This window comes from Stylophora pistillata, chromosome 2 (assembly GCF_964205215.1).
Source record: "Stylophora pistillata chromosome 2, jaStyPist1.2, whole genome shotgun sequence".
NCBI classification, from domain to species: domain Eukaryota; kingdom Metazoa; phylum Cnidaria; class Anthozoa; order Scleractinia; family Pocilloporidae; genus Stylophora; species Stylophora pistillata.
In genome coordinates, this window is record NC_142520.1 from 52,200,067 (window position 1) to 52,213,449 (window position 13,383).

At 40.9% G+C, this 13,383-nt stretch overlaps 2 protein-coding genes and 1 long non-coding RNA gene across 3 annotated transcripts in view; 2 read left to right on the forward strand and 1 right to left on the reverse strand.

Annotated features, from left to right (window-relative positions):
- LOC111318910 (uncharacterized) overlaps positions 1 to 13,383 on the forward strand; it is a 47,319-nt gene that overhangs the window by 3,851 nt on the left and 30,085 nt on the right. The window lies entirely within an intron of this gene.
- On the reverse strand, positions 9,325 to 11,179 carry LOC148740264 (uncharacterized). The gene is made up of 2 exons (XR_015997158.1): positions 10,834 to 11,179; positions 9,325 to 10,403 (listed from the first exon to the last, which is right to left on the reverse strand). It is a non-coding gene; the product is annotated as an uncharacterized LOC148740264 (long non-coding RNA).
- Positions 11,848 to 12,566, forward strand: LOC148740265 (uncharacterized). The gene has a single exon (XM_088749138.1). It carries the CDS (start codon positions 11,979 to 11,981, stop codon positions 12,564 to 12,566), a length of 588 nt encoding a protein of 195 aa, XP_088605264.1. The 5' UTR covers positions 11,848 to 11,978.

The window sequence follows — 13,383 nt, forward strand, 5'->3', positions numbered from 1 at the left end:
CAACAAATTTCGTTAACTGCCTACTTTCCAGTCTCTTCCCTTCAAGATCAACGCTCCTGTTAACGAAAACTTCCATAAATGGAATCTGTACCACCTCGATCTGTCCCAAATAAGGTCCCTAAAAGCCCACTCCACCCTATGGCGAGCAACCTGCAGCTATCCAAGGACTTTAACACTGTCGCCTTTACTGGGTCTGTAGTGTGCAAGAAGATGGAGTTCGACAATATCCGAAGACACATCGGTATTGATCGCACCGCGCGTTTTTGGCAGGGCACTAGTTACACGTTGCACATCGACCGCAGCCATTCCGGCTGTAACTTCGACCCAAGGTCCGGCTCAGTGTCCAGTGAAGAGAAGATAACTTTGGTGCTTATGGAGTCATCAGCCCCAAGTTCCGTTGAACGGCGGGGGATTATTCCACCCCTCAGTGATGGTTTGGAGCTCATCTGTGAGCTTCACGTCCGAGGATCTTTTGAACGAGACGAAACAAGAATCCCAACACCCATGTAATCAGCTGGTAAACTAGATTTAGAATCAAAGGATGTAACCTGTCGAAAACTCTTCAATAAAGATAGAGATCCATAAGAAATAGAAGTCATCTTCTTTTACATGAAGTTGCTATCGAGTTCTGCGTCCGAGAGCCGGTTATGATTAAAGATGAGAGACTCATTATAAACAGTTTTTCTAGTATTTTCACTTACTCCACGTTCTGTACAGCAAATGATCGATTATCTGAGTCCTTCCGCTTCATCGTTAGACTAGTTCATTTTAAGCTAAGGAAAACATTAGCTTGGAGCTGTTTCATGAACATAGAGTGAACCGGCCTCTAAAGAACAAAAATGAACCGGAGATTCTACAAGAGTCATAACTGTTTTCTTCATAAGAGATATGCGATCATCAAGCTTGAAAAATAAAACTTTAGGCTTTTGAGAGGTGTTCTACGACAGAGCTTCCTCTTAAAATTATAAAATTTTGAAATTCTTACCATTCCTTCACCGCAAAGCAACTTCCTATGTTTCTTTTGTTGCGAAAGCCGCAAACTAACGATCTTGTTTACCCACCTGTGAATAGCCTTTGTAGTATGAAATATTCACAACATTGAGATTATGACACCGGCCAAAAACTGCTTGCCCTAATTTTTAAATGATTATAGTTAGCCGTTTTTAACCTATAAATGAGAATGTTCCCCTGACCAATACCAGAATTGTCGGCGAAATACACATGAATACACACAAGAATTAGAATAGCTTTGACGAAGGTCTAACTCTCGAAACGTCAGTTTTAGAAATTAAACTCTTTACGGTCAATTTACATTAATGAGCAACTCAGTTCATAAAATCAAATTATGTTGTAAAACAGCCCATCAACGCAGCACCCCGGTTTCTTTAAAAATTTATCCACTTCATTCATTGCTAATTATAGAACCATTGACCCAGGGTTCCGCTGTACAGAATGAGATCTCTCTACCACAAAGTGGGGGTTCGCAGCTCATGGTTTGGACACCGAAGGCTCTTCTAAATGACATGAATCTAGGATCTGAGCACAAATGCTTCATTCTGGAAATTTATTTAAAATCTGCCATGAAAATGGTACATGTGTACATCTCAGAGGCGGATCTCCGAATTTTTGATTGGGGGAATCCAAACTTTGGCTCAGAAAGGACTGTTGGACTCTTTTGAGGCAAATTACCTCTCCCCCCCCACCCCCTCCCGCCAGTCGCGGTTGTAGGTTATGATTCCTTGTCTGCTTACCGTTTACTTGGATTCATTTAAAAAAATAAGCCAGTTAAATAGTGATACACGATCCTGTCGACGTAAGAATTTCAGTCTCAAAGTTGTAAGCGTCAGGTCTGATAGAACGGGGGGTCCGGATCCCCCAGACCCTCCCCTTGGATCCGCCACTGCATCTTACATGCTTTCGAATTGCACATTTAGAAGTATAAACTTATACACGAACATGCTTTTTTATGCATGTAAGGTTCGTACCGATGGGATTTTTAGTTAGCAAGTTATTATGCAACGCAAAATGTATATATAAAACTCAACGTAGAAAGGGCGAGATTTTTCTAGAATCAGCAAAGCGTAAATGCTATCATTTCCAATTCGGTCAGCCGTAAACAGTTGTTGTTAGGTCATAACTGTAAGTCGTGTTAAACTTTAACCGTCACCTGTGATGGCCTTTTGTCTATGATGATTTTTATCCACCTGAATTTTTGAAAGTGATTGCTATTGTAAAAGGCAAAATTTCTAGGAAATCGTTTTATATTACGTGATCCTTGGGATAATTCATAGCATTACTTAATCCTTTGTACCTGGGGCTTAAATAGAGCTGTTTTGTGGAGTTTTCTTTGGTCAAACTCAGTACGGTCAAACTCAGTACGGTCAAACTCAGTACGGTCAAACTCAGTACGGTCAAACTCAGTACGGTCAAACTCAGTACGGTCAAACTCAGTACGGTCAAACCCAGGACGGTCAAACCCAGTACGGTCAAACTCAGTACGCTCAAACTCAGTACGGTCAAACTCAGTACGGTCAAACTCAGTACGGTCAAACTCAGTCAGGGCAAACCAAGTCCGGTCAAGTCCGACTGTTGGATGCGCACGTGACCGGCCGATGTCAAGGCTTTTTCCCGCCCGTGTCCTCTTTGAAGGGAAGAGAATCCTGGGAACGAGATTGGATATTAAACACGAAGGCGCGCTACATAAGGAAGTCTTCCCTGGGAAGGCCTAGTCTCATTTGTCACTCACTGTTGACGTGTGCGGATCAAATTTAAATGCTGGTAGACGAACAAAAGGAGTATTTTCGCTATTGCATAAATAGCGCTCTCTACTGCGAGGATCGTGCATCATACGTATCTAATACCGCAGTTCAAAATATATGAACCTCATATATTTATTGTATCTGATTTACCATCACGGGTTTATTACGAATCAACTTAACGGCCTGCTCCCAGTTGGCTAGTTTGCTCAATTGGTAGAGCGCTGCACTAGTATCGCAGAGGTCAGTGGTTCGAATCCCGTACAGGCCTGATTTTTTTCAGGTCTGATTTTCGCTATGGCATAAATAGCTCTTTTTACTGCGAGGATCGTGCATCATACGAGATATCTATTGTTTACTTCCACCAGCATGGTGGCATGAGGTAACGTGCGAACCACCTACTTCGATCTAAAATTTACCGCCACAAATAAAGACAGTTTCCATTGGAGAAAGGAAATACAAATCTCAAAAATTCTTGCATTATGATGAAGACATAAAACAATTTTGAGGAATGCGCCCGCTGTTCACTGCTTTGGAGCAGCTGTAGCTCAAGCTGACTTGACTCTTAGAGTTCAACATCACACGACGGTTGATTGACAAATGGTCCAGTAGGACCTAAGGCTCCTTTTATGGCGCGCCTTCGTGTTTAAGGTAACCACGAAGCCAAGGGAAAGGAAAGGAGGTGGGGCATCCAAATGTGAGCGTCTTTCTTGATCAAAGACCCAACAATGCTTTTAAATCTCCCGCTCCCCCACAGACAATTTGCCCTTCCAGCGGGGGTTAGTTTCAGTGAAATTTGTTTGTTGTAAACAAATGAAATAATTTTGTCAGCGATCTCAGGCTTAAGCCCATTAAAAAAAGAAATGTTTAGAAATTAATAAATTTCAAGAAAAGTGTTGAAATATCCTTTTAAGGTACATGTTTGTCTATAATTATAACAAAATTACTGAAAAGCCACTGACGGGGATGCGTTCAATAAAATGTATGCATGCATGTATGTATGTATGTATGTATGTATGTATGTATGTATGTATGTATGTATGTAAAAGGATGCTTCTCAAAGAAAACCAAAACGTGCACGTGTCAAATTTATTGAGTAGATTTTTTTTGTGCCAATAACACAGTTGAGTGACATAGATTTATAAATGGTATAGACTATATCAAAAGGAGAGATCAACATAGATTTTAAGATGAAATGTGTAAAAGCTACTAATTATGAAATTGTTGTTGAATTAGTTATTTAGCACAAGGAAGTTGAAACGGTTTTAATTCTAACTTGTCCATGTGGATAACTCGTCGCATTTATTGAAGAACAGTTATTTACTTTCACAGAGCCTAGCCCCCAAAACTGATCCTGTTCATGAATTGAGTAGGTTATAGCTGGAACCTAATATGAAAATTACCTCAAGAGCTTTCTTTAAGAGGGCCAACATTATGACATAAGAATAAAGTGATTTTATCTCGAGGTTCGTCATAGTTACGTAGTTAAGTGTGCCGTTGCACAGGGCAAGAAGCGTTGACAATCACAGAACTTAAACCAATCAAATAAGGTCAGATCAAATAGCACCAAGATTAAAGGCAAGGTCAGTTTCTCTTCTGATTCTTCTTGCCTTCATTCCCATCGTGTTAACATCCGAACTGACAGAATTTCCGTACTGTAGAAGAGTTTTCCCGCCCCCTCCCCATGCTCCGGCCTTCTTATCAGGCTTTCCTTGCCTTTTTATACGTACTTGGCTCTAGATGTTGATGTTGGCGTGGTGTTTATTGTATCAATGTTTTTGATGCCGGGTGAAATAAAAGCGTCACTATTGGGGCCAATTTATCCCACATTAGCAGTTATCGTTTCATCTCCTGTCAATCTCGTCAGCAATTTAATGCGACGGCACGCAGAGCTCGGTCCCGTTTCAGTACGGAGGCACGCGGGTTTAATTCGTGGTGAAAAAGATATTTTTTTTAACCTTTGCCACCCTTTCTTGATTGTTGAACATTTTATTTCTTTCAGAATAGGTTCATATGCAGATTAACTTTATTATCTACGCATGGCTTATTAATGGTTCTTAACTGTAGATCCGTGGTATTGATTATCACGGAGGCATTAAGAGAAAATGTATACTTTAGGTCCTATTCTTGGGTTTCAGGTGATGTCACAAGCTTTGCTGAAGTTAGTATCCGCCATGTTGGTGTCCCTCGGGTGTCAAATTTATGCATAATTAGTCGAATTCTATAGTGAAGCCCTCTCTCTTATTGCCGTATTATTTCGCCAACTACATGAATATCCAGAAAGAAAAAAGCGATAAAAGTATCTGGCATTCATCTTAAGGTATCCCAGTGCTCTCTGAGTATGCCGAAAGCTTAGAGAGTTGGAAGGAAAGATGTTTACAAAAGGTCTCGGTCATCGCGGTTGACCCTGCAAGCGTAACAGCCGAGAAGTTAAGTCCAAAATGCTTGCCTCTTGTGGAAGTGTCGGATTTGCTGAGTTACCTCGTTCTTGAGACCAGCTTCTGCACCAAGAAGCAGTTCAAGGCGTTCAAGAGTCTAGAGGCGTTTAATCAAATGGTGTCGGAATTTGTAACCTCAGTTGTAGGCAAAGTAATCGCCGGCAAGTATGTCGTGAGAGCACGAGTTTGGCATTCACAGGATATGAATGATCCTTTTGTGAACATTTGGGTCATTTCCGAAAACAATGGGACTATTTTGTCAGCCCATTGTTTGGGATGCAAGCTGGACTGGCTGAGTCATGCTCACATATCGCGAGTGTTTTATTTTATATTAGAGGCAACTACTCGTATTAATGGCAAGCTCGCTGGGTGTCACGAAAACTCAGACACCGAAAACTCGGATCCCTCGAAGTGTTCTCCAAGCTTCCGAAGTGCTCCATAATTCGATAGTGCATAACATAAAGCATGAACCAATTGTTTTATAACATAACCGGTGGAATAATGCAACAAATCCGACGCGAAAGACGGACAACAATATCAAGAGTGATTCTTCAGTGAAGCGAATCGTGACGGCGCTGATGCCGAGTCTTCTTTCCCGTTGTTTTTCTCTTTCTGCCTCATTTAAGAACTCTAGCCCAAGGGTCGCAAAATTGTCTTCGTTTTGGGACTGGTGGGCCGAGTCTCTGTTTGTATCCATTATTATCGCGAAATATTTAAGAATTTTAACAGAGCGACAACAAGGATCTGTGCGACATAGTACAAAAAAGTAAACAAATGTCCCTTTCGGCACGTCAAAATCACGCCACATTTTAATACTTTGGTGTTGGAGCGAGCGCATTTGATCCAGTTAACTGTGAATGAGAAGCTCAAAATTAACGGGAAAAATGGAGGAAATCTAAGCAAAATGAAGTCTTGTGTCACTCTAAAATGTTCAATGCTCAACCATCGGACGATTTTGCGAAACGTGCAACTTGCGGCCTTGTTTTTGCTGCTTCAGTTGGATCAAGACCCAAAACGTCAAAATCTACGCGGCATTACCAGGAGTGATCATGAGTCGAGTTTATCTCTTGAATTTTCGAGGGGTCTAAGGTCTGAGTTTTCGGGGTGTTAGTTTTCGTGATACCCCAAGCTTGCTTGCACTCAGGTAAAATGCTCATGGATTTTGCCGACATATGTCAATGAAGTGCCGTATGCGAGGGCTAAAGACATCGATTTCTCATCGGCGAAGAAGCTCAAAGAAAAGCTCGACCAAAAAATCGAGGATCTACAACAGCCGCAAGCCTCGAACCATACAACAACTTCTAGTTCCTCCTGTTCTTCCCCTTGATTTGTAATGATCTTAGGTATAGCGCATTAGATCATATATCCTATGAATTTTGCGCTATAGAAATAATAAAATTATTAAATTATCATACGAAAAAATCCTTAGTCTTTATGCTTTCCACTTTTGCTCGAACAGCCAACAACAATGCATAAAACCATCCCTTCTTTCTCACATGAACTCTTCGTTAGATACGGTTTGTTTACGCTCGAGGGACACCAAGATGGCGGATAGTAACCGTTGCTAAGGTATTGGTCACGTGGGTGAAACCCAAGGATAGAGTCTTTCTTAAATAGTCCCTAAGAAAGGTAAACTTTCCGTCACATATAAAACCATCTTAGAATTTCTACTCAAACATTTTTCACACTCATGATCCCTCAATTCATTCAGTGGTCATAACTCCTGACCAAACGTGATATTAGGGACTTGAAGCAGTCAGGACGGCAACGCCACGGAAGACGTCGATTAAAAAACGAGTTTCTACTTTTAGTTAGAATTTCGAAAATGGCTGCATGTGTTTACCGTCTCATAGGGCACCAGACCTCAAACTCAACATAACGCATAAAAGTAGCGTTCAGTTCCAAATGCAAATTAAAATTATTTGCCGCCGCGGTTTCGCTTCGCAGACAACGCAACTTTTGGTGATTTCACGTTGTTGTTTTACAAAGGACGGCTAAGAAATGTACAAAGTTCTAAAACGCACGAGCTGGGCTATTGTTCTGCCAATTAGATCTATTGTTTTTCCACGTTCTCATTGCCGTAGCCGTCGTGGTTTGCTTTAAGTCCCTATTTTCATGTTTAGGATCTGGCGGTTTATATCTTCACAAAGGCATAATTCAAGTACCTCAAGAACCAGTTCACTTGCGTTTTTGATACTTGAACATCTTTAGCCAGCTGCAAAGAAGGAGATTGCAACTGAAACAGAAGAATCACAACCATGACATTTAAGTTCAAAGCAGTGCTTTTTGCCTCCGTTTTCTTGGTAAGTGGTTACAAATTAGCGCCAGAACTATATTCCGTAGTTCGGACGAAACAAAACTCTCCGTAAATTTGTCTCGACATAGCGAAAGTTGTAGAAGACACTGATGCAATATCGGGTTATAAACCTCGCAACCAAAACCACGTTTTCACTGATTCGACTGTAGTTTAGTTTGTTTGCCCTTTAAAATCCCAACCAACCTGAACGCCTCAGTGACTTATTCAAAGCTTTGACTATTCCATATAACATGATTCCGTTTGATTCCTCACAACCTATCGGAAGTAAAAAGACTGACGAGGCTCTGCATGCCTCAATTAAATGTTTATATGGGCAAAATTGTTTTATCTAAGCCTGTAATGTGTTCTCAGCTGAGTTTGTTAACGAAACCAAAAGAAAGAGAGGTTTTCATGGCGATGGCTTCATAAACCAAAGCTTTTCGTAAATCTGCATGTTGGACTGAAAGATGTGAATCTCCGAAGATAAAAGTTGCTTTTTTTTCTTTTTAGGTAACTGCAGCGGCTGGCAACAAAACACAACAACCCTTAGGATGCAAGGTAAGATATTTCAGTGGTTATTCGTAGAGTTTTTTTATTTCTTGTTCTTATGGGAGATCCTTGAATTGACTCAATTTAAGACTAAGCTGTAGCTGGAGGATATTTAAATCAAGATAACCTCGAACATGGCAGTAACAAAACATTTCTCGCTGAAAAAAAATATATCTAAGACTTCTGAGCTCAAAGTTTTGTAGAAATAACAAAAAAGAATGTTTTGAGTTATTTAAAAGAGTGCCATTTGGACTGATACCACGCTGGTTTGTTTATAGTTGTGTTTGGCGAGTTTTAGGTTAAAACAGCGGTTTAAAATCGCTAGGTGGATGATTAGATCAAATGAGTTGAGGTATTTTCAATTTTAGGAAGATCTAACTCAGTTAGATTTCCCTAAATTGGATCTAAATTCCGATGGCAAAAGAGCGAGAACTTTGATGATATTGAATTAAGTAATGATCGATGCCAACCAATGAAAGTCAATGAATCGTATCCAACACATCGCTTAGAATTTGAGAGTTAAACGTTTTGGATCCACCAAAAACATCTTAATCAGTAAATTAATACTTATAGTGCCTCGCACCTTCATTGCTATCTAGCATTTAGAGAGAGTTTTATCCAACATCTATCTCACAGCTAAGAGACAAATATTTCTCGTTTTTTCAAATCCTTCTGGTATCTGAGAATTTGTGTTGGTGATGAATGGCTTATGCTCATTAATGAAAACTTTTCTCTGTGACTTACGACATTAATGAAGAAGTTTAATTTGCCTAAACCCATGATTTTCGCAGGTTAATCGTGATTCCTCAATAGAGCGTTTTCACTCACGTGACCAAATTTCTTTATCGTCATGGTAACCGACTTCATCCGCCATGTTGGTGTTCCATGATAATCAGCTCTGAGTATTGTGACAGGAAACATTTGGAGCACATTTTACGGTTTTGAGAAGACAATCGTGTAATATTTATATTTTCGTTATCACAGTCCTTTGCCTTGTCATTAGCTGTGAAAACAAAACAGGGAAGTCTAACGTCGAAAAAGTAATGTTTTTTCGTGTCCCACGTGTTCAGTATAGTCAAGGAGAGTACACCGAAGAACTTACTTCTGAGCGAAGAAGAATGTGGATCTGTGCGATAAGTAGAGATGACTTAACTGATGATATTTAAGAACGCGATAGGGTCTGCAGCCGGCACTTCGTTTCAGAAGAAGCTACGAAAGATTGGGATCGATTCAACGTAGACTGGGTTCCTGCCCTCCATCTTGAGCATTCAAGTATGCAGGTCGATTGCATCGGGCAACTATTTTATTTTCACTATAATAAAGTGGGTATTCTTTCTCTCCAAAAATTTTTTAACTGTAGATGTACCTTAAGCAGTCTAAAATTTAGGAAACATTTTCAATACACCAGATTTTAAAGACTGATATAAATGGTTTCTCATTTTAGGGACATCAAATTGCATTGTTTCAGGGTGTATACCATAAGCAAGGCATGCAGCAAAGGTGGCAGCAAATACTCTACAGTCACTGCTATTTGTCTGTTGTTGCACAGGGACAACTTGAAATGCTAGTAAAATTTGAACGTCCAACAAGATTGAGTACCTGCTCTTGTACTTCATTTAGAATAATGTTATGATACAAACTGTCATACAGGTTGACAGTGCCATCTTCACACCCTACTGAGCTTACACATACCCAGTGGACATTGCCAGTATGCAGAATCTGAATAAATTCCCCAATAACCTGATTAAGGTTCTAAAGGGGCCTAGAGTTGGTCTCTGAAAGCCCTCCACATCTGGATTAATGTTTCTTAGACAAACATGTACTTCACGGATAATATCACAGTCAAGCCAACCATTGGGGGATGAAATCAATTGGTAATGCCCATCATCCAGCTTTGCAAGTGATGCTGACTTTTCCGAAGAGTATTTTGAAATACCAGTTATCGCAACACTATCATCAGATGCATTGAAAGTGTCACTAACAACCTTTGTTCAGTTTTTCCTCCTGATTTACACACCATACATTCCCAAGTTGTCATTGCATTGTTCAGCACCTTCTTGAAGTATAAGCAGGGCAAATGAAAAAACTTTCTACCTTGACAAAATGGGTTGTGGGATTTCAGCAGTTTATCTGAACAGTGGGTTCTGTTTGCATGTGCAGATAAAATCTAATTTGAGAGCTTCATCCAAAATATCTCTTGTCTGTTTGCATTTTGATTTTTCATTTTTGGCTGCTGGTGTTTTTAGACACAGGTGACAAAAGCACTTGTTAGGTACTTTTGTAATTTTCAAACAAGATAAATGAAAAGTAGAGATGGGACATGCTTGGTTTGTGCATGTTACCACAGGCCCTCTAGCTGCCAGTCTGCAAAAACAAGCAAATACAATTGGGATAAGGGGATGAATGAGACAAAATTCACTTTTGAGTATACCAACTTCCCAAAATCTCTGGTAGCACACAGTATCTCCAGAAGTGATTAAGTTTGGAAACAACAGAGTGCCAGTGTCTGACATCAGGCAAAATTCTTTCACAGAAGAGATCAATTTGCTCACGAAAACCACAAACAACAAAGTCACAATAAAGCTTTTCAGCAGTGAATATTTACGTTTGGATTTGGTAAAAGTAGGCATGAGTTCTATTTGTTAATATACAGCTCCAAGTCTATATCCTTTAAACAATAGGGGCTTTTGACCTCCCCACATCCATTCCCACAGCAATCACACCTACACAAAACGTCAGGTGTGGCATGTAACCATGGATATTGTTTATTGATAAACGTGCCACATTTCGCTACCTGAAAGTTGATGTGCTTTTCCTTCATGATCTTTTCATAAATTTCAATAGCAACACTTTCATGTTTACAACCATGTTCTGTAGACTTCTATACACCTTAAAATAGTCTTTACTGTAATAACTCGTGTCAATCACCAAAAACAACAATAAATCCATCGATTCGACCAGAGGCAGGCACTCTGGATCGTATTTTTTGTCTGAGAACAAAAGAGGATCGATTCCAACACAAGAATTCCTCTCTAAATAATGTTTTTTCACGTGGGGATCGAGCGTGTTCGCATAATCTGAGAGAGGATATCCCGCCATGTTGAAAAATGTGGAACACCAACATGGCGACTCAACTTTCCCGCGAAGTTTGTGACGTCATGTGCAAACGCTCTATAACTCTTTGGATCTTGTATCTCATTGGTTGAAAGGATGACGCAATCGCTTGGCACCAATCACAGTAGGCAGTTAGGGAAACCAATAACAGGGTATTCGGGATGATTTCCCGCTCCCACCATGTGCGTCAGGGAGGGAAACTAAAACTTTGACCAAACTCCCTGCCCAATTCAAGAAACATTTGCATTTTTAAGTCTTAAGATTTCCGAATCTCGCTACGGATGGTCTCTATAACCTTCGTCTTCCTTACCCCCCCCTTTCCTAGTTTGTTGTTTTTCAACCTTACCCTCCGGACCAATGGGTTTTTTTTTCTTTTGACTGCCGACCACGCTAACTTTTTTCTGCTTACTTCCAGGGAGTTTCCTTTCCTAAACCAAAAGATAACTCACAAGTTAAACAAACAATTTCGTGCCACCTCTTGCCTTGATCATTTGTTACATGATGCCTGCGCCTGCGGTATGTTTTTTTCTTTTTTTCTAATGTTTATTTCTAATCCATTTTCACTGCATTACCGCAGTGGGGTAAGACTAGAACGGAACATATGCGATCCATGCGAGTAGTCCACCCATTAAATCCCACCCATCCCACCCCCTATCCGAGAGGACTAGAATATCTAACCATTTCTTGATGTTATAGGAAGGTAGCATATTCTTCTCAGTTATTTTAAGACCCTGAGTGTTGGTCCGGCCGGGGCTCGAACCCTCGACCTCCCGCACAACAGTCCAGCGCTCTATCCATTGAGCCAACCGGGAGGCGGTTAGCTCAATGTACCAACTCAATGACTCTTCCGGCAACAGTTTCCCAGCCTACTGTGACTTCAAGTCCGAGCCTGGTTTTGCATGGACCCTGGTGATGTCCTGGGCTAACAAATATCGTACACTGTCTGCCTTCCGAAGTATTCCCTTCAAGATCAACGCTCCTGTCAACGAGAACTCTCTGGTCTGGAATATGTACCGCCTGAGTCTGACACGAATGAGGTCACTACAAGCCCACTCCACTCACTGGCGCGCAACCTGCAGCTACACTACCCATGGCGTTGATTTCACAGACTACGTCCGCAGTAACTTCAAAGACTTCAACATTGTCGACTTTATTGGGGCTGGTCAGTGTAAGAAGGTGGAGTTTGTGAATATCCGGGGGCACATGGGTATTCATCTCACCGCCCGTTTTTCGCAGGGCACTAATTACATGTTGCACATCGACAGTAACACATCAGGCTGTAACTTCAACGAGAGGTCCGGCGCAGTGTCCAGTGAAGATAACTTTGGTTATTACCATACCATGAACCCCAAGTTCCGATGCACAGCAAGTGATCATTCCACCACTCAGTGGTCTGAAGTCTTTAAGAAATGAGTATTGAGTGCATTGTTGATTAGAAGCTCTTAACCATTTCTGCGTTCCTTTAATGAGCAGTTTTTACCAAAGAAAGTTCAACGTTACAATCCTTGAGTTTGTACAGGTTACTCAGCTCCGTCCTCTGCATACGTAAATTTTAGGACGCCCATTTGCTGAGAACAGGTCCAACTATCCCAATCCTAAACACTGTTAAAAGTTGAAATTCGATGCCCATCATTATCAAGGAATCAAATTATTATGAGTGCTCCTTGCAATAAATACCACCTCCCCCTCCCCCACGCTTTTTAGACGGAGCGAAACATCAGAAAATAAAACGTCGGGAGCCGGGTGAGGTATTCTTTTTTGGGGGGGGGAGTGAGTGGACCGCGTGGTTTTCAAGCGGTAATGGGCAGGTGATCAATCGTCGACAACAGAGTTTAAAGGGGAATATAAATAATTGATTGCCAGTTAACTGCCTGTGAGGAGGAGCATAAGGATATTACAAGGATATTCCCCATTCCCCATTCCTTGTTCTCCATTCCCCTTCTCCATTCCTTATTCTCCATTCCCCTTCTCCATTCCCCATTCTCCATTTCTTATTATCCATTTCCCTTTCTCCATACCCCATTCTCTATTCGTCATTCCGCATTCCCCTTCTCCACTCCTCATTCTGCATTCCCCATCCTCCATTCTCTCATTCTCCATTCTTCATTCTCCATTCCCCATTCATTATTTTCCATTTCCCATTCTCAATTCTGCATTCTTCATTGTCCATTCTCCATTCCCCATTCTCCATTCCCCATTCTCCATTCCTCATTCTCCATTCCTCATTCTC